This window comes from Protomyctophum parallelum (assembly GCF_964188405.1).
Source record: "Protomyctophum parallelum genome assembly, chromosome: 3".
NCBI classification, from domain to species: domain Eukaryota; kingdom Metazoa; phylum Chordata; class Actinopteri; order Myctophiformes; family Myctophidae; genus Protomyctophum; species Protomyctophum parallelum.
The window spans coordinates 33,442,788-33,465,308 of NC_139698.1; the positions used below are offsets into that span (position 1 = coordinate 33,442,788).

Here is a 22,521-nt window from a genome sequence, read left to right on the forward strand (position 1 = left end):
ACAGTGTTTTTCTCTCCTGCTTTCTTTCTCTCCTTCCTTCCCTCTCTCTCTATTTTTTTTATTTCTCTCTCTTTCTCTCTGTTCTTTCTCTTTGCCCAGGCCTGGAGAGTGTGCCTAAAGTTTCGATGTGGTCAAAGATGGCCACTGCTTCTCCTTCCCGTCCTCATCCTGCTCCTCGCCATCTCCGCCATGATGATGACAACTATGCCCCTCCCCTTCCCGCTGTCCGAGGCCCACCGCCTGCCGTCCCGAGGCCTGAGCTCAGCTGGCAGGATCAGACCAAGGACCGGGGAGCCTCCCCCTCCAGTGGCCGCCGCCCCAGACCCTCTCCGCCATTTGCTTATGCCCGACGTCCACAGCGGCTCCTGGAGGAGCACTGACAGGCAGGAGACGTCCAAACACTTAATGATGGCGGCGATTCCGCCTAACCCTGCAAGGAGCACCCGCAGCCTCACTAGGAGCGGTCCCACAGACTCCCTCGATGGTCGACACAGAGGCAACGATGTCACCTTCAAAAGGAAAGAGAGGCCAGCTACCAGCCAGTATCCCAGATATCCCCATCTCCTACTGATTACAGGTAACCGCACAGAGCCAAAGCATGGGATTAAAGTAAGCAGCCACAGTGCTGCAGCTGAGCCACCTGCAGAGACGCACAGTCATTTTAGCAAGAGCCAGTCACCACCAGCCCGTGCCCCGACTCCTGTAATAAAGGGCAGAAGACCTGCAGGTGGACAGAAAGACAAACACACACACATCCAACCTAATGACAGCCAACATGCAAGCAGATGGCCGCAAGGTCAGGTCGACAAGAACACTAACAGGCAGGCGAACATCCGACCTAAAGACAGACACAATCAGGCTAACAGACAGGCAGACAGAGCTATAAGGCTAGTTGAGCATAAAAAGCTTGTGGAAATACTGAAACATGCAGCAAAGCCCTCTGGGAAATATGACAAAGTTGGTACGGAGGAGCTGGCTGCGAGAAAGCCTACAACAGGTCTCAAAAAACACCCAGACGTCCTGGAGGATCCTTCAGAAAAGAATAAAAATAATAAAAGCCCACTAAACTATAATGAACTGTCGTCCAACCCGAAGGCATCTGTGAGAACAGAAGACGATGTTTGGTGTCAAAGCTTCAGAGAACAGGATTTCCCCAACAGTGACCAGAGGAGAATCCGGATCAGTCCAGACCTCCGGGCTCTTCCCTGGTTCAGTGAAGATGATATACAGAAGCTGGAGCTCCTCGCTATGGGAGAGGTGGTCAGCAAGGCCAGGGTGCCTGCCCATGGACAGGTGCTCCAAGTAGGCCTGGGGGTCCCCAACCAACAGGACAGTCAGGTACATATGTTTCAATACTATTGGTACTTTTACAATAAGTGAATGGAATTATTTTATATGGCACCTCCTCTACACACTCATCTCTCTAGGAGTGCAGTAGGAGTGCAGTACAGTTAATTGAACAAATCAATTGAATCAATAAATAATAATTGTCATTGATTTTCTAAAATACTGAAAATAGTAGATCTACAAGTTTGAAGATCAGAGACTTTCTGCAAAGTAATAAAGTAAGACTTAGGTGGATAATGAGAATAGTCAATTTATCGAATTCTGAAAATAAATCTATTACAATATCTTTCCTGCATTAATTCGTTGATATAAAAAAACCTGCTTATTGTTCAATTCATCGAAAAAGTAATCAATAGAATAATCACCAAGAAAATAATCAAATACGCTGTTCCAGAATTCAAGTTTATTGTTTTTGTCTATCCTCCATTGTAAAGTTATGGGTTTAATGCCTTGCTCCAAATCCAGCATGTTTATTGTTTCAACGGACTCATCAGGGTTCTGTTGCAGACTAAAATAGACAAAGCGTTAAAGGAGAACTTCCCACTAGAAGGCTTTCTTACCTTTATTTGTAGTTGTTACGTCGCCACCAAAGAGGTCCAGGTGTTATTTCGTGCAAAAGCGCATTATTGGCTATTTCCCCTACCATAAGCCCTCAATGAATTGAATAGAATGGGGCATTGGGTTTTAGTGCTAATTCGCTTATTTCCATCGCTCAAAAATCGCTCAACTTCCTCTCTTCATAATATAAATAGAATCCCAAGCGGCACACATACTTAAGTACTTATTTCGATGGAAATTAGCGAATTAGCACTAAAACCCAAACCCCCTATTAGGAACATGAATTAAGTGCAGTGCAATTCCTATCTTTTTATGTGTGAGTTTTTTGGACACTGTTGCTGAGATCCAATGCTTTGCTCTTGTAGTGATGGTGGGCACAGTAGGTCTCCTGGGAGCAGGAACAGGCTGTCCTCTTTCTGTGTCGGTGATTGAACCAGCATGTTGGCCAGGCCTCCTGCCTCAAGGCTGTTTATAGCTTGGCATTTGGGTGAAAGACTTAATTTCAATAAAACATGTGTTGAGCCTGGGACAATAGAACATGTTGGGTGTTTGTTATGAAAGGTGTGGCACAAATATAATGTACTTTTCACCCTCAGATATCCATGTGGCTTTCTAAGAATCACAGTGTCCATCAGAGCTCTATGCAAGGAGGACCAAAAGCCCACAGCGAGTGCTGCCAGCAGGGAACATGCTCCCTGGTCAAACGCCACGACGACTGGTTTGAGGTCTTTGCCTTTCACCTGGACAGGGTTCTGGGGCTGAACAGGAGCCTCCCTGTGGTCCTAAGGACCTTTCGCAGCGAGATACTCCCCTATAGGTACATTAACGGTAGCCCTAGACCCATCGTGTGGTGGGACCCGCAAATTCAGCATTTGGCTGATATGGACAATGACCAGAACTCTGTGCCTCTCAGTTGGATCCAATACCAGGCCATATTGCAGGCCCACTGTGGCCAGGGAGCAGACATGAACTCAGCGCTGTGTGTGGGGGTCCATCACTCAGAGTGGGGGAGATTGGCTCTTTTTGACTTCCTACTACAGGTAAGAGGAAAATATATATATACACAATACCAGTTTTCCATCTTGTCCTATTTGACACACACACACACACACACACACACACACACACACACACACACACACACACACACACACACACACACACACACACACACACACACACACACACACACACACACACCACAAACACCATGTTTAATTATTGTGGACATACTGTACTATAGAGCATAAAATAAGTGTTTTCCATCCTCTCAAGTGTAGGGTAGAGCTCTGTGAGGCATAGTGAACTCTATTAGATATGGCCGTTACAGATACAGCGTCAGGGGTATAGGCCCTATGTGTGTGTGTGTGTGTGTGTGTGTGTGTGTGTGTGTGTGTGTGTGTGTGTGTGTGTGTGTGTGTGTGTGTGTGTGTGTGTGTGTGTGTGTGTGTGTGTGTGTGTGTGTGTGTGTGTGTGCGACTCTGCGTGTAAGCCCCTGTATCTTAAATCAGTCTTTAGACCCTTGTATAGAGTTTAAAGTGCAGATACTCTGCAGAACTCTTACCAAAATGTTTTGGGTGATGTGGTTCAGACATCCATGAGGAAGGGTAGAGAGACTATGTACAGCTGGTATAATCACACGCTGCGCTACTCGTTCATGGCTGTAGTTCAATGAAAGGAGAGATCAAGATAACATTTTGGCGATTAAACTCTAATTACATTAATGTATAAGATTAGATTTTAATAGGGAGAACCCCCCATTGGTGGTGGCAGTGCAGATGAGAATTCTTCCTTCTCAACACTAGATGGACAAGGTGGAGTTGGGGATGGAGGTGGGTTGCTTGTTGCCAGCTGAAAAGAGAATGACAAGTGTGAGGTCACATTCTCACCTAATACTTCGGTAGACTCAATGTGTATGGGCGGAGAATTTGGGATTCTTGCATATTTAATTTGCTGCGGTTTGCCTTCACACTGTCATTCGCAGCAATTGGAAACGCAGCAGGGGGGACCTTTATCAATGTGTTCCATTCATAAACTAGCCTACACAGTGAAATCTATGGTTATAAAATTACACTCATAACTTGCATGTGTCGTGCCGTCTGGGACCCCCCTCTCTCTCTCTCTTTCTCTCTCTCTCTACTCCACACACTGTTCTTTTGGGCATGGAGGCACAGCGCTGAGCGCACTGATATAACTCCCCAGTCCCCACACAGTGACAGCACTCCATGTTTACGGCACGCACAGACAGACAGACAGACAGACAGACAGACAGAATATTCTGTAGGCTATATAATAGGCTACACTGCAGTGTTTTTATGTGTTTTCTTAAGCAATTGATTAATGTACACGTCCTCATTTCGATCAGGGCTTCAGTCTCCTCATTCGACCACGTCTATCCACGGTAACGGGACATCTTTGCGCTGCGTAAAATATGCCTTCTCCGTCTCCAACTGTGTTCAGCTCCTCACCCACCACATTGTTTGCTTCATTTCCATTATTTACTGCGGATTGCATTCACACCTGCACCGAATCGTAATCAAGTGCGATACGCATTAGGATTCGAATGAGCCTTCACACCTGCCAAACGAAGTGCACTTTCTGAAAATGCGCAGCAGGATTCGTTTTAATCGCAGCAAAGCTCTCTGGTCAGTCTGGTGTGAATGTGACCTGAGAGGCAGTGATATTTAAAAGAGTCCAATGGCCTGATTGGCTGACTGCCGATTGGCTATAGATGAACTAGCCTCTCAAGCTGTAGAGGACAACAGAAATCTTCCTCATTCAACCTTCGCTACATGTAGAGATTTAGCTGAAAGCAAACATTGCTGTTATTATTAGAGCATGCCTCCTGGCAGAGATTTGCACTCTACAGACAGTACTTACCCAACCTTTCTACTGTGGCTCTGTTTAGACATGTCTGTGATGGTATTAGTATTAACTGCTTTGTAAATTGTATGAAAAGGCATGAACTTCACCTTGACAGTAAACATGAGCTTTGCTCAAGGAAAGGGAGGAGAGACACACTGAGGGGAAATGAGAATGACTCACCCAATGTCATGAACTGGGCAGGAGATAATGACTCACTGGACTGTTACATCAACATGCATGTACACACACATGCATGCACGCACACACACACACACACACACACACACACACACACACACACACACACACACACATGCATGTCACACACTGACACTTACTGTAGGCTTTATTTACGTTACTGCCATTACCCACGACGCTGCCCGCAAGTCAGCCGCTGCCCCGGAAATTACGACTATAGGAGCTTGCTCTGTCCCTAAATGGTATTTTGGTCCAGCGGTATCGATTATGCAGACAATTTGCGTGGTCATGGGAGTGTTGGCACGCTTTCCCCTAAATGGCTATTTTGGTCACCCACCCGTAAACCGTAATGCCAAATTAGTTTGGTATGGAGCGGCAATGGAGATGTCTGTGGAGTCAGGCTTCTTCATCACTCCTTATTATCCTACGCATCGCTGTGATTGTATAGTTTTCCTGCTATAATCAGCAAAAATGAGTGCCTGTCAATTCCTTGTGTCCACTGTGTTTATATAATTGTCTAGTCTAAGAAGTTATTTGACTTGCATTGTGCGTGATTCCATTCGTTTAATCCGATTTCCCGAACGGTCCTTTTCGCTTGATACCGTTTCGTAGAGACGGCCTACACGCACGATCTATTATACCAAATGAAAGCTCGACGTTTGCAGATTACACATCACTTGAAAATTAAAAAATGAGCAAGATCTGAGCGAATTGTGACTCAATGAAAATATGAGTGTTCTTGGCTCTGAGCATAAACTGTATGCCTAGGCTTGTCAGGGTGCGTTCAGAGGACCCAAAATCAGTACGACCAAAAGGCAAGATTCACAGTTCAGGATGTTTATTAAACTATAACTTAAACTTCCCATAAAATGGGGCAGGCAGAATAAGGACACAGTATACACGCTGTGACGCTGACATGAAATGACGATCTGACAAGGAACTGAACAAACTGGGGTATATAAATAGACAAAGACTAACTAGACACAGGTGAACTCAAAATACAATCAATCACAGGATAGGCTAACAGAACTAAGAGGACACAGGTGAAAACACTGACACATCACAAGGTAGGTGAGACAAGGTAGGGAACAGTAACTAGGCAGACAGGAAACACTAGGGACCATACTACAAAATAAGATAATAGATAGATAATAGAGTAACAGAAAACCAAACAGAACAGGAAGACATGGCAAAATACTAAACATACAGAGAATAACAGAATAAGTCTGAAGGACTGCAGTATTAGTAAACAAGTACAAAGGCAAGAATAGTAACAACAACTTCCTTTCTTGACTTAAGCAAATACAGAACATAAATCAACCACATAACCATTAAGGTCAAGCCAAATAATAGTCCAGTGGTTTGGACCTAAGTCAATGCTCAAATTCAAAGGCAGAGGAACGAGGCGTGACAAGGCTATATGAAGCAATGTAGCACTGCATGGGCATAACGGGCAACGGATAATGGATCTAATGGATCTCTTAAAGGCAATGGCATGTGGCACGGTTTCATTATTGTAACCCCCAAACCACAATATGCATAATGTAGCGGAGATAAAGGGATTTAGGCAGGTGATCAAAATAGCCACATTAGTGGGGGAACACCCCTTCCCCAATGCTAAATCCCCAAATAGTGGCTTTAGAAAGCTTGGACGAAAATAGAGCCCTTAGGGAAAAGTTGGGGCCATGGGCCCATGTAAAGTGTTGAGCTTAGTATACAAATTTCACAAAATAGCGTGCCATGATAGCAAGACTAGTCTTGATCATATCTAGATCTAGACAGCATCACCCTGATAGTGTTTTGCCATTGGAGAGGTTGTCCAAGAATTCCTCTGGAGGGTGGAGCACTGGAGCATTAATGCAGCTAGCACATTAAAAAAAGAGGGGTCAATAAATTAACCTTGATTAGAATACCTCAGAGGGAGACAGAGCATGACTTTATCCCTTTTCAATACGATGATTTAATTAGACATTGCATAATTAATTTCTGACTGATGAGTCTGTAGGTATGCAGGTTACAGCAAGGCAAAGCTGTCAGGTGTATTTCAACCTAATGAGTAAAGTTAATGAGCAATAGCTACATCACCTGCAAGATGAGTGTGTGTGTGTGTGTGTGTGTGTGTGTGTGTGTGTGTGTGTGTGTGTGTGTGTGTGTGTGCGCGCGTGTGCATGCTATTGGTTCATTGGTTCAATTAAAAATCCAGTTCTATAATCAGGACGTGCTTGTGAGCGTGTGTGCTCGTGTGTGCGTGCTGTTTATGTTCGGATTAGAGGGGCACTTGTTTATGAGGTGGCAGATGCTAATGACTCTGCCAGAGCTGTTTGCTGTGTGCTAAACACCAGCCAAGCTGGTAAAGATGCAGATCTTGAAGCCGAGCGCTTCCATCTCACGTAACGGAGAGAAAGACCACAGTGGTAGAGCAAGACTGAAAGAGAGGGACTGTCTGTGACAGAAGGACAGTGAGATGGAAAGAGAGACTGAGGGTAAGATGATATTAAAGGGATAGTTCACTCAACACTTTAATTCATAGATATTTGTCAAGCCAATAATTTGACGTCCAGCAGTGGTTCCCAATGGAGACACAAAGAGTCTCTTTTGTGTCTCTTTATTTGCTTAGGAATGTGACAGGAATGTGTGTACTTGATAGATATAAGTAATTATTTGGGTGAACTACTCCTTTAACATGCAGACACCCGAAGACAAATACACTGTGTTAGATATTGTTAACAAACCATTTTATTTCACACACTTTGTGTGGAATAACATACAGATAATGGAAGCAGCTTCTTCTTTTTTTTTTAACAATATATTTATTGATTTTTTTATTTTTTTTACAAACAGACAATACAACAAAACAATACATAATACAGACAATACAATACAATTACTTAAAATGAAAAACAAACAAAAAACAAAACAATAACTAGTATATATAAGTACAGTATAATAAAATAATGGCACTTAGAATGGTAACAACAACAACAGAGTCCTTATGGCCACAAGACCAAACAGCTGCAGAGAATACAATTAGACAATTTCCACCATTAAATAAGATAAATCATTAACCGTAATATATTGGATAAACCTTCCCCATATCTTATCAAACATCTTCTGTTTATTCTTCAAAGTATAAGTGATTCTTTCCAGAGGAAGACACAATGATAACTCCCTAAACCACTGAGCAATACTGGGTTTGCCTATCTTTTTCCACGATAAGGCTATAGCCCTTTTGGCTTGTAGTAAACATAAATCCAGGAATCTTTGTTCGCTACTCTGAATCTTATGGCCAGGTGGGTAAAGACCTAATAGAAACAGTTTTGGGTTGGAAGCAGCTTTTAAACTGTTCAACTGTAAAAAATGTCAATAACTGTAAACTGTAAATAGCTGTAGAACTAAATGTTTACAATACTTGGCAAACCATTTACAAAAATGGGCAAACATTTGCTGAAAATAGCAGATCTACAAGCCATTTCTATGCGTTAATTGTGAGCTTTTCTGCATGCATGCAATCGGCATGTGATAGGCAGGATTGTCAGGTCCAATCTCCAGCCCACGAACAATAATAAAACTATAACTGCAGCCCAAAGTCTTGTTCATCCATTCATCCATTTTCAACCGCTTATCCTGAGCTGGGTTGCGGGGGCAACAGTTCCAGGAGAGAGCTCCGGACTTCCCTTGCCCGGGGCAACATTAGCCACTTCCCCCATCCTGTCTTTGACGTTAGCCACCCGTCTGTGTTATGTTATTCTTTCAGTCATCAAATCTCGTTCAACTGGCCTTTAAATTAGGTTACATTTGTACACTCGCGTGTTAGCGTGACCCCCCCCCCCCCCAACAACACCCCCCTGCCACGATTGTGAACAGAGCAGCAGCAGCCATAGCTCAACACAGTCGGGGAGCACACAGCATCCTCGCCTCTTCTGACTACCTCCATGTTAACTTTTTTTAGCCTACCCAGGCTGTTGGGGGTGGGGTCACGTATGTGCTAGCAGCAGCCACCGGGCTCCGCCACACTTGTCAACTCAACTCAACTGTCATTGCATCTCTGTATTTATTTTTTATTTTATTTTACCGACGGCACGGGTAGGCGGCTGCGGATCCCAAATGTGCCCCAACGCAATTGCGTTGTCTTCGTCAGGGTATTTACGCGCCTTCTGCTGTGTGCTTTGACACACCTCTTTTGGGTCCAAAGACCCACACTGTGAGGCTGCGCTGCAGAGTAGGGTTCTGTAAAACCTCCACTCTCATCACTTTATCATCAGCCTCCCCTGAAGCGCCCACCCCACCACCCTCCCTCACGCACGCACGCACGCACGTACGTACGTACGTACGTACGTACGTACGCACACACGCACGCACGCACGCACACACGCACGCACGCACACTCTCTCCCGGGGGAGTCGTCCACTGCAGGTGTGTGTATGTCCTTCACACACTACTCTCCTTGCTCTGTTGCTATCAGGTTCCCGGGTATCAGAGCGCTGGGGGGTGTTAAAGGAGCAGGTAGGAACAAGTGTTCAGAGCCCTACTCATCACCAGCTCTCTGCAGATCAATAGGAGGCTATTAGAGCTTGGCCCTGTTACAGAGACTGATCTCCTGGCAGTGAGGTCGAGAGAGCTGACTGATGGATTATTCATACCCCCCCCCCCCCATACACACACACACACACACACACACACACACACACACACACACACACACACACACACACACACACGCACACACAATGCTGGGCTGCTCTAGAACTGGGCCTTGGTCGTTATTTGTGCATGCAAATGTAGAAGTACAAGTGCTAACACACACACAGACACGCACGCACGCACGCACGCACGCACGCACACACTTACTGTAGTAAGCAGGTTTATTTTTCTGTTTTCAGCAGTATAGCAGTGGTGGGATGAAGAGGGATGAAACTATTCAAATAATAGGTCTGCAAAGCGAGTGCAGCCGGGCTGAACACACTCAGAGAAAATGATGACGATGATGTTGACAACATAATAATATGTAGGCCTACTAGGTCCTTTTTTCACAGACTTTTCCAAAGTTGTATAGTTTGTTCTTGAATCTACGAAAGCATAGAATCGAGTCTATTCTATCCAGACCTTAGAATCAACCCTCTATTCTATCCAGACCTTATCAGCTTTATTGTCGAACTAGTCATTATAAGATGTTACGTTGACTGCCTGTGTTTAAAGTTACCTTTGAGGCGTCAAAGTATCGTAATTCGGTAGCCTATAATCTATCAACCCAATGAAAAACATAACATTACAAGACGTCCCAATTAGAGTTTAAAAGATCAATAACACCCGAGCAACGGAATGCCCAATTCAACATAAGGTTCAATGACAGCTTCCATAACGCTGTGGTCGCAGCACTCTCACACACTCACAGCAGGATCCTCAGTGCAAACTCATTAAAACCAGGAAAGCATCCGTGTTGTTTTACATATTTGCGTTGGCCATTCAAAAACAGCAGATATATAAGCTCACAATTTTGAATTCCTGAAAAGGGCATTTATAGAATCGGCCTCTGGTCCTAATGGGGTAATTTAACTTTAAGGGTCCCATTGTCACACTCTGAGATAAATGAACACTGGAGGATTTCCTGTGCTAGAAGAACAGCATGCAACATTAGAGTTTGTTCCACTTGGATAATCTGCTGGTTCTGGCCACAGCCTTGGTGCCCTCAGGTATGCTGCTATGTGGTGGTGGTGTGTGTCAATATTGGCTAAGTCTCCAACAGTCTGCTGGTCCCAGTTCACAATCAGTGCGTTCTAGTGTGAGAGGTAAATGTGGCAGGTGGGTGAGAAATCTCCTGTAGGTGTCATGGAGGTGAGGAGAAACAAGGTTGGTGCTGTTTTACTGCAGGGAGAACTGTGCTTTGCGCGTCGTGCACACTTGTGCACACACTCACGTACACATGCACACCTCCTATCTGCTCTCTCTCACACACTTACAGACACACCATCAACTCGAGGGCAAGTCTCAGCACCAAGCACACATACTCAAACACACACACATGCAGCCAACCTGAGGGCACGTCTCACAAAGTTTATAATATGCCTCTCCACTCCACCAGTGTGCTAGTCTCTCACATCAACACATACTGTAGACGTGATTCACATTATACTGTGGCACCCTGAGAAGCTTTTCACTGCTGATTTACACAGTAACTTATAAGTTATACCATTGGCAGATTTTTGGCACTTCAAATCAAATAAAACTTTATTCATAAAACATATTTAAAACTAGAACTGTACTCTGTCGAGTGCATACTTGCTTGTTGCACACTAGTAGGCCATAAATGGCCAACTAGTGCGCAAGCAGAGCGCGCAAGTACTTTCGACCGCTACAAACTGTCAACCAATTACCTTTAAACCTCCCAACACTAAAACATATCGTCATTACGTCACAATCGAAGACCAATTACACTCTGGCATTGGGTCCTTTAATCCACATATTTCTTATGTCATCATTGAGAGCTAGTTATACATATACACACCATGTAATCTGGTTCCAGCAAATCAGGCACAATTTGCTGTTTTATTTGCATACGCATCAAAAGTGGCGGGTTGGCTGGGACGGTGCATACGAGCCGGGCGAAACTATTACTTGCGCGCTCTGCTTGCGCAAGTAACGACAGAGATTTACTAAAGTGCGGTATATAGGGCAAAACAAACAATCAAAGCATTGGCATATACATTATGCATAGATGCACACAAGGGTCAATAATGAGCACAAAACACATACAGTATTATGTGTACAAAATAAAACAAAAAAGATCAGCTCAGATGTGACTGTTCAGTGTGGGATAGATAGGGGGATGGCTGCGTGAAGCAGTCACACTAGGCCTGAGTCAAACTACTGTCACTGGACTGAGAGCTCAGTGTGACTGTGACTCAAGAGGTAGAGCAGGTCGTCCAATGATCCATGGGTCGGTGGTTCGAATCCCGGCTCCTCCTGTCTACATGTCGAAGTGTCCTTGAGCAAGACACTGAACCCCAAATTGCTCCCGATGTGCTCGTTGGTACTTTGCATGGCTTCCGCCGCAATCGGTGTATGAATGGGTGAATGTAATGCACAATCTATGTAATATAAATGCACCATTTACCATTTACACCTGTGTGCAGTCTACTGTATATTGCTTCTCTGAACACATCCAGTGTTCTGATTGAGCCAAACTACATATATAAAAGTCTTTATTTCACTGCAATGATGAGCCTGCACAACCACGTTTTTCACCCACTCTACTTGTAATGTGATGTGACAATAAAGATTGATTCTGATTACTACTTCAACCACATGAACATAATAGGTGAATATTTGGTAAAATTATTGGTGAACATTCTGTGAAGAACAAGAGTCCAGCACCATGTTTAAAGACGGTGGGGATGGCTCGGACGGCTGGTGTAGCTTATGTCTGGGTACAGGAGGAATCCACTCACGATCCTGACGACCTTTGCTTACCTCTCCTCATTTCCTGTCAAAATCTAAATCTATCTGTAAATCTATCAATAAAGCCAGAAAAGGCCCAACATATATATTAAAAAATTGGGATGTGCATATCCTATGAAGATTCTGTGAATACAGACAATCTACCTAAGGAAAGGTTGTAGATTGATTGATTTTTCAAAAAGAGATTGGTGTAGAGTAGACTAGATGGACCCCAGGGGGTCCCCAGCTAAATGATTGATACGTAGATAGGAACCAAATGGACCCTTACAGGTCTGTAACTCTGAGTGTATTCAGAGTTATGTCTGTTTCGTCTGTACTCTGTACTACTATACTATATATCTCTCTGAATGTGTTGTTAATTCTCCTCTTCCTCTAGGTGAATGACCGACTGGACAGGTATTGTTGTGGCTTCAGACCCGACCCAACAGAAACCTGTGTGGAGAACCGTCTTCACGTTAAGTGTCGTAACGACAAGGAGCTGTTGCTGGTTCACATCCTGGTAAATACACTGTGAAATCCTCTCAGTGTTCACTTGATGTGCCAGCTGCTTCACACTCTCTGCTGCAGTGCCAACCCATGCCATCCAGTGAGAGCTGAAGGTCACAGAACGATGATGCTGTCAAGACCACATCATCGGCGAAAAGCTAATTTTAAGCTTAGCTTTTTTTAAATGATCCCACGATTTTGTAACCCAAGTTTTCTTTTCACCCAGTGCCAATTATCTAATGTAATCCTGGGCGCTACACTTCCTCTGCCAACCTGGGGGGGCAGCGGACTGACCTCATGCCTCCTTCTATGCATGAGGAGTCCAAGCTGCTTCTTTTCACCTGACAGAGGGGAGGTGAAAAGAAATGAGAGAGTTACCATTTCCCAGGAACATCCAGACCCACAGAAATGTGCCCAGGGGGCCGGGCCCCACGTCCGAAACGGTTGAGAAATGACAGAGTTACCGTGTGGGGGTCCCTCTACTGTACCCTCTACTGTACTGTACTGTCACTGTACTGTACTGTACTGTACTGGCACACACGAAATCTTCATAAATGTAGTTCATATGTGCGTGTGTGTTTGTGTTAGGTTGCGCACAGGTGGTGAAAAACAGCCATGCTGTTTTCGTTCTCATACCCAGGCAGGCACCCAGCCAGGCAGCCAGCCACACACATAGCTCTGTAAGGGAGTGGTTGCACCACTCTTTCTTTTTTTTTAACTCATAACGACGCATGATCAGTTTGTAGATGGGCTATTTTCAGTATTAATTAGGGCTTAAGTTCTTAATTCTGCATTTTTGTAAGTTTTGACTCTCAGGATGAAAGCTTTGGGGGTTAGATAATGTTCTGCTCTATTTGCATGATTATCCAAACAAGTAGGACAGCTCATTCAAAATGCAGCAGCTAGAGTCCTTACACGTATTCATGAAAGTTTTAACATGATTATTCCCGTATTTACTCTGGGACTGAAATAACTTAATTGACCCCCAGTACAATACAGAATCACCTTCAAAGTCCTGCTAATATCCTGTCTATACAGCACTTAATAATGGAGCACTTCACCCATTATCAACTGTATCTTCATGTAATTGTTCCTAAATATTGCTCATTATAAAAATTGCACAATTTCCATCTATTCATTCTGTGTCTCATTGGTGAGCTATGGACAGTTCAGAAACCTGCCTACCATGTTATCATTGAAGAGGATTAATAATAGCTATTAATAATAGCTAATAGAAACATCAGCGTTTCTCTGGATGTTGAAATAGAACAAAGCCTTTGTTCTTTCACCCAGTCAGGCGTGTGTGTGTGTGTGTGTGTGTGTGTGTGTGTGTGTGTGTGTGTGTGTGTGTGTGCATATGTGTGTGTGTGTGTGTGTGTGTGTGTGTGTGTGTGTGTGTGTGTGTGTGTGTGTGTGTGTGTGTGTGTGTGTGTGTGTGTGTGTGTGTGTGTGTGTGTGTGTGTGCATGCGTGTGTGCGTGCGTGTGTGCGTGCGTGCGTGCGTGTGTTGTTTTTTATTGCTGTGTTTAATGAACGTTGGTAGCGTTTCTGCTTTTTACTGATTACATTTAGCATTATTACGGTACCTACAGTATGTTTACATGTCTACATGTTTATGCCTATATTATTATGTTTTGTTCTTAAAATAACATTGAACTGAGGTGTAATAGTATTGTTGCTGTCATCTGTCAAGCAGAAACCTTGCATCTCCATATTTACATTTTATACTTTTTTGTGTTTAGTAATGCCTCACTTTGTCGTACAGTGTCACGCAAAGGGAGTGAACATAGCCTATCGTGTATTCTATCTATTTCTGAACAAATTTGAATATAAACAAGTGACACAAGAATAGCTCCATTGGGTCCATTGGAACACAGGTTCTTTTTTCCCCCCAAGTCACGGTTTTGGACACATGGAGGTTTCCAACTTTCCACCCGACAGCAACGATACTGTACTGTAGTCTGACTGTGTGTGTGTGTGTCTCCTAGGTGAGGAAGGCAGATCCCTCCAGACTGGTGTTCATAGATAATTCAGGCAGACCACACCATCCCACTGACAACCTCAACTTCAGACTGGTTGAAGGCATAGATGAGTGAGTACACAACTATAGAGCGTCGCAGTCCCGCGTCGCAGTCCCGCCTACCAGGGCCCAGGAAATGATTCCCCGTTCATTTTCCTCATAGGCATTTCAAAAAGTATTTATTTAAAGACCTTAAGCCTTGTACAAAGCCAACTGTGTGTAGACGGCACCTGAGTGAGGGGTATGATGTTGGGAGACCCGAAACCCCAATGACCTTGGGATACATCACTGAGGATACGTCCCAGGTGCATCCATGCAATGTATTTTTGTTTTTGTGCAAATCATGATGGGGTCATCATGATCCGTAAGATAAAAGCAGCAATTTAAAAAAATAAGTTTCAGCATAAACTAGTTTAACATTTTGTCTGGTGGGCAGCTTTCCAATCAGCACTACAGAAATGTCCACTGGAAGCTTGTTAGGATTTTGGTAAAATGTCTGGCTGATTCAATTATCTATTATCCAGACTCATCTATTCAGTGAGATGAATTTGGTCTGATACAAATTCCCTATTGTCTGTCATGCAGTATGAGTAACCATCTCTATGAGTAACAGGATATGCCATATAGTGCTTACATTGAAACAGAACAGAAATACTGTCTAATATTATTTCTACTCTAGATATATGTGGCAAGGTAACAAAAAATAAGAGAAAAAACATAAATGTTTTTATATGGGCCAATACAGTATACAATCATTTAAGTATTGAGTACTTTGCTTATATTTATTTCATAACAAAACCTTTATATGTGTTAAAGGTTTTATTGTATATTGTGAAGTGAAAGCATGTCCCTACACAGTTGAAAAAGTACTAGGATTCTTGAGGGGCCACTCCCAAACCTGTTCATACCTGCCGATCAAATTACTTGTAAGGTACACCTCAGTAAAGTAATTAAATGCTTTTTATGACTACACATTAACTTAACAAGTACAAACGTGTAAATAAACTCACTGAAACGGTCCTAACTGCTTTATTTTTCTGTTTTGTTTGTTTTAATGCTGTTTTCTTTTGCTGTTTTTCAGGTTTCCAGAGAAAGCAGTATCAGTGCTCCAGTCAGGCTGTCTGGAGAGTCTTCTTCTGCGCTCACTTTACGTGGACAGGGAATTCTGGGAGAGCCATGGAGGGGCCAGGGGCCTCAGGTCACTGATCCACACTGTAGAGCAGAGAGGGAAGATTATACTGCAGTACATCAGGGACAAGAAGCTCAGACTCAACAGGGATCTGTGATTTAATGGACCGGAGTGAAGTACAAAACAAGCGCACCCTTCAGAATGATAAGCTGACCGATAAGACTGAAGCAAAGGAAGCTCTTTTTTTTAAACAATATATTTATTGAATTTTCTTTTTTTTGACAAACAGACAATACAACAAAACAATACATAATACAGACAATACAATACAATTACTTAAAATGAAAAACAAACAAAAAACAAAACAATAACTAGTATATATAAGTACAGTATAATAAAATAATGGCACTTAGAATGGTAACAACAACAACAGAGTCCTTATGGCCACAAGACCAAACAGCTGCAGAGAATACAATTAGACAATTTCCACCATTAAATAAGATAAATCATTAACCGTAATATATTGGATAAACCTTCCCCATATCTTATCAAACATCTTCTGTTTGACTGTTTATTCTTCAAAGTATAAGTGATTCTTTCCAGAGGAAGACACAATGATAACTCCCTAAACCACTGAGCAATACTGGGTTTGCCTATCTTTTTCCACGATAAGGCTATAGCCCTTTTGGCTTGTAGTAAACATAAATCCAGGAATCTTTGTTCGCTACTCTGAATCTTATGGCCAGGTGGGTAAAGACCTAATAGAAACAGTTTTGGGTCAAGCTCAATATCTATCGACAATATCTTCTGAATCTCCCTCCTCACTTCTTCCCAGAATTCTTTCACTCTTGGACATGCCCACAGACAATGGAAAAGTGTACCTTTGTCTTTACCACATCTGATACAAGTATCTGGAATAACTGCACTAAATTTGTTTAATTTCTCTGGAGTGATATAAACCCTCATCAGCCAATTATATTGCAACAGTTTTAACCGAGTGTTACCCGTCTGGGATTGAGCATCCATACAGTCTGAGCTCCACTCTTCCAATGTCAATTCCTCTTGTAGATCAGCATTCCATCATTATATTTGGATTCAGAGGATTCAGGAGAGAAGTATAGTAGAGTATAAATCAGAAATGATGCCCCTATTAAAGGGGTTTCTGATAAGCTCTTTTTCTATTATTGACAGGGGAGGGAGTGTCAGAGAATTCACCTGTTTAACCCCTATAAAGCTTCAGAGTTGTAAATACTTAAAGAAGTGTGTACGGGGTAAATTGTATTTAGCAGCTAGTTCATCAAAAGAGAATAGATTCCCCCTTTTGTCAAAAACATCCTTCCATTGTTTAATCCCTTGCTTGGCCCATATCTTGAAGCCCCCATCGCAAAGGAAGCTCTTAACTGTCTTGACAGCAGTCTGTGACTTCAGAGTGAAAAGAGAAATAAAGTTTAATGATCTCTTAAAACCGCATGAAACAAGGGCCGTCCGGGTGTTGTAAGGGTAGGTCCCTGCCCGCCACAGTGGAGACTGAGGTTTCGATTCCTTGGTGGGGCGCTCCCATGAATAGCTATACAATTAGTGGGTTTGTGGGTGGGAAGCCAGCAGGGGAAGACCCGCAGACCCCTAAACTGTAGGGCCTATGGTTGGCCTTTTCAGCAGGGTGTGGAACTGGCCTCTTTACTGGCCCACTTTACGTCCTCTCGGTGAAACTCCTCTCTACAACCACCCCCAGATTAGTAAAGGAAAAGTAGGGTGGAATTAAAAACCCTCTTGCAGAAGTTCAGGAACAAGTGGCTTCTGCTCAACAGAGATCTATGATTGACTGGTTTGGAATATGAAGCAAGCCCACTCCCCTTGAGTTGATAAAATGAATTGATTAAAGTCTTCCATAGCTCATCCCCCTCTGCAGTGCAGAGCTACATTATGAACAAAGACATACCAGAGCAGTGCTTTACTGTGACTATGATGCAGCAAGGCTAGGCATATAGAAATATTTGTAATTGCTTTTGAATTTTTTTATTTAACCTTTACTTTACCAGTAAAAACACATTGAGACTGCGTCTCTTTTGCAAGTGGGAACTGGCCAAGAGGCAGAAACAAAATTACACTTCAATGCTACATCATACATGTCAAATTACACAACAGCCAAATAATACATCCATGACATACCTCAAGAAACCTATACAAAGTATGCAACAAATCCAACAATGGTACACTAACAGTAACCAGGCGCAAGAAATTGTGCACAGAGCAAATACACAATGCACATTATAAACAGGAAAGAAAATGTATATATGGGCCTATGCAAAGGCTAGTACACATCCGAACATGTGCAGGTGTTGGACTGTAGATTTAAGATGATCCTTTTGAAACTTCTCAAAGGAACTTTCAAGGCCAATTTTAGTCTGAACTGCAGGTCATTCCACGACCAGGGGCCAAAGAAAGAAAGACACTTTTTACCCCCCTCCAGATTTGAAGGCTGGCACTGCACACCGCAGCCAGGCATTTGATCTGAGGTTTAGACATTTTTTTACCAAATTATTTGGAGGAAATGTAAGGAGAAAGATCACCAAGAATGGCTTTATACCCACCTGGAAGCGTGTCCACGCGCACCAGCCAGGAGCTAGGCTCGACTGACTGGGGGGACCTCCGCCCCAGGGAGACTGACGGAGCTACTTGTAGATGTTACCCATACACACCGCTGCCACCAATGTAGCCTCAGCCGGGAGGCGAACCCGGGTTCCCCATTCCAGTCGACTAAAGAGCCATGGCCCGATAAGCAAGTAGTAACACAGCACCGTATAGCCTACACTAGGTAGTGGATTGATCCATTGAGTATGGAGAAATATGCATGCATTTGTTTGGATTAGACTCTTCAAGCTACCTTTTGTGCAGATTTACAATACTAGGTACTGTATACAATACATGGCTCTTTGTAAGACCCTTGGTAGCACAAAGATAGAAGATTGAATTAGCTCATCCTACTCACAGCATGGGCCTGTGGGTTGTTTCTCATAACTGGTAACACTTTATATTAAGGTCGTCTTTATAATGCAGTTATGCTGTTCCACTGAGCATAATAATAATAATGCAATGACCAGCACTTATAATATGTTATAAACGTGGTTATAAGTTGTTATACATGATTACAAACATTTATAACGAGTGTTATAATGCCTTATAAGCACATTATAATGCTTTATAAATTAGCTTATAATGCATTATAACGGCGACCTTAATATAAAGTGTTACCAACTAATCTTCTATTCGAAGAGTAAATACAGTATGTCACCAAATGTCTTCTCACACCAGGGAGATGATGTGGCAAAATATATTTCAGCTTTTCCAGTACATTCAAATACTTATTTTCCAAGCAATTTTGGTATGGAAGCATGGACTGTGTCTTTTTGTAATTATATTTTCTATAGCCAGCAGCAGATTGAGTGATTGATTTGAATGTCTGGCTTTTATGAGATAAGCATTTCTGCGTTTTAATCGACGGATTAAAATTGGCTGTGTGAGAAAATAGCTTCTGGACTGGATCCATGAAGCCTTAGGCTGAAAATCTACAATAATATATTTTCTTAAAAAGCCTTTTCATAGCATTTTTATTACATATGACAAAAATACATAGATGAAAGAATTAAAGCTGAACAAAAACAAGATAAGGACGAGATCTTCTGCGTACACATTTATAAAGTTTGAATGGCAAATTAAAGAAATCTCATGCAATTTTTTTGTGAAAATGACAGCTTTGGCTGTTACAAAATAGTACCCCAGCTATTTTAATGGATGGATTAATTTTGTAGGGTTCTCTATAGCTGAATAAATGAATAAATGGCTTTAATGAGAAATGTTCTAATGTGTGATCCTTATCTCCACCGTCTCACTATCACAGTATCCAATGCATTATGGCTGTTTTTTAGGGTTTTTTTGCATTGCACATCAGCTTAAAATTCACCATACTAGCTCATTAAGGTTCATCCTATGCTTTGTACTTACCGCTTTCATATATTGTCACTTTCCAAAGAATCCAATGTAGTTATTATTTAGTCACAAGCTCTCTTGTTCATATCTTTTATTGGCTAAACATTTATAAAATTCACGTTCAAACCTGAAAATATGCTGCAGAAACAGCATTTACAGAGTGAATGTAAACCTATACTTTTGAAACACTAGTATTGTTATCTGGCATATGATATGAATGAATGTTCTTTTTTGAAGAAGGATTAGCTCCCATAGAAATACTTGTAGTTCACTGCCAAGTTGCTTATTTATTTAATATATAATTGTTCTTTTAAATAGAAGCTGTTTGCAGGGGTGGTTCTGCAAATGCTTGCAAGATCCCAAGATAAAAAAAAACTACATTTATTCCCCAGTTGAAAGACCAAAAACACAAGAAAAGCAGTTATTTTCTATATTCCTCTACCATCTCCTGAATCTATTACTCTTGGATTTCATTTTTGTTCAGACCTTGGGATTGACTGTGACTGCATTGTGGTAAAATAGGCATGCCGCATGAGTAACGTTTAACACGTTAAAATAAGTTGTGATGATTTGAAACCGTTGTGAGCTTGAAGATTTGCTATTTTTGGCAATACTGAGACTATAATCTCTAGAAATAAGATTTGAATTGCTGTTGAAGACTTGGATTGAAATCGGACATCGGACAGATGTGATTGGGGCTGCCAGTCTGAACATAGCCTTGGTGCTGCTGACGTTTGACAGCTGGTGAACTGGAGCTTGTTGGGCCTGGCGTCTGAATCTGTTAAAAGAGAAACACTGATATGTCAGGCTGACTAATAAGTGGTACATTGTTGCTGTCAGGCAGAAACCTAATTTCCCCCTGTTTGTCATACTATAGGCTACAGTTTGTATTAATTGTATTTGATACAATTTTTTTAATCTACTGAAGTATTTCCAATTTTCAGTACTTTAACTTCTACTCCACTACATCTCAGAAGTAAATGTTATCATTTTACTACAATTAAAAAACAACTTTAGTTACTAGTAGTTACGTATACATTACCCACTTCAGCCCTACATTTCGGCCATTTGAAAATAGCTGATCTACAAGCTCACAATGCGTCATGATCATTGTGAGCTTGAGATCTGCTATTTTCAAAATATTGTATACATTTGATAACTTGAAATGGGACAAGCTGCACAATGAGTACTTTTACTTTTGGTACTTTAAGTACATTTTGATGCCAAATTGCCAATACTTTGGTACTTTTATTCAAGTGCATTTTGAATTCTGGACTTTTACTTGTAACAGAGTATTTCTGCATTGCAGTATTGATACTTTTACTTAAGTAAAACATTTGAGTACAACATCACTATACACACCATATGCTTCATGGATAAAATGCCAACAGCATGGAGGCCCTCTTGTTCTGCCAATGGACAGACTGCTTTTCTTTTAAAACGTAAGCCCTAACGAAGATCTACAAGCTCACAACACACTGCATCGCCAGCAACGCATTGTGAGCTTGTTGATCTACTATCTTTTGCTAAATTTTAGGATTTATTTTGTTATGAATATGTTTGCATAATATATTCCCAAATTGGGAGACCTTGCTGAAAGTGTTTGATATACACACGGCTAGCAGGCGTTTGTCATCTTAATGTGAAAGTCACGTACAGTGTTGCAGAAATGAATCATCTGTGCATGTTCTGCAACACAAAAGCCTCCGTCCTTGATGCATGGCTCTGTGAATCATCTGTACATATTCTATCTAGAACACAAAAGCCTCCATCCATGATGCATGTGTTCCCTTACGTGCTGGCGTATATGCTTGGTTGCGTGTGTGTGCGTTTGTGCGTGCGTGTGTGCGTGTGTGCGTGTGTGTGTGTGTGTGTGTGTGTGTGTGTGTGTGTGTGTGTGTGCATGGCGCGTGCGTGCGCATGTATGATGCATGTTTGAAAGCAACTTGTCCATGACTCATCTATAATAGCTAAGATATGTGTCACCACCACTGAGTAGCATGATGAAGGCTATTATAATATTGTGATTCATAATGTACTTGACTATGTATTATATGAGCGACTCAGGTAATGCATTTTCTGGCTGCCCAGGAGCTGTAATGAATATTTACCCAGGGGCCTAAATGCAGTGAGAAAGTCTAACATGCATGGTGTAAACACCATGACTGAACTGAATTCCCCCCACAGTGTGAATATGACCTTTGAAATTGTTGCACACCAAAGTGATCGCACTTTGATGGCAAAGTTATGAAATCACAGAGTAGAATGTGAGTAGAGTTAAGGAGTTAAATTTACATTGGCTGTGCACGATGTCATACCTGTATCTTATTTGAGCAAGTATGAGTGAACATGTGACATGTGACAATTTACCCTCTGGAGATTTTGGAAGCCTCAATAACCTATAGCATGCAACTGCTATCATCAGACATTCCTTTTATGTCAAATCTAACTACAAAGTTACAGTACAGTAAACATAG

The 22,521-nt window shown here is 42.2% G+C and overlaps 1 protein-coding gene and 1 long non-coding RNA gene across 3 annotated transcripts in view; both read left to right on the forward strand.

Moving 5' to 3' along the window:
* The window catches only part of gask1a (golgi associated kinase 1A), a 36,951-nt gene extending 20,658 nt beyond the window's left edge, over nucleotides 1-16,293 (forward strand). The window contains exons 2-7 of one of the 2 annotated variants that reach the window (XM_083760791.1): nucleotides 100-1,338; nucleotides 2,502-2,722; nucleotides 2,819-2,945; nucleotides 12,800-12,922; nucleotides 14,897-15,000; nucleotides 16,010-16,293. In XM_083760791.1, coding sequence (XP_083616917.1) covers nucleotides 100-1,338; nucleotides 2,502-2,722; nucleotides 2,819-2,945; nucleotides 12,800-12,922; nucleotides 14,897-15,000; nucleotides 16,010-16,214 — 2,019 coding nt within the window. In that variant the 3' untranslated portion in view covers nucleotides 16,215-16,293. Of the gene's footprint in view, nucleotides 1-99; nucleotides 1,339-2,501; nucleotides 2,946-12,799; nucleotides 12,923-14,896; nucleotides 15,001-16,009 lie in introns of both variants that reach the window. The other variant, XM_083760790.1, reaches the window with a different exon arrangement.
* Nucleotides 16,294-17,446: 1,153 nt separating this feature from the next.
* LOC310855383 lies at nucleotides 17,447-19,911 on the forward strand. The gene is made up of 2 exons (XR_014568992.1): nucleotides 17,447-19,078; nucleotides 19,374-19,911. It is a non-coding gene; the product is annotated as an uncharacterized lncRNA (long non-coding RNA).
* Nucleotides 19,912-22,521: the final 2,610 nt, after the last annotated feature.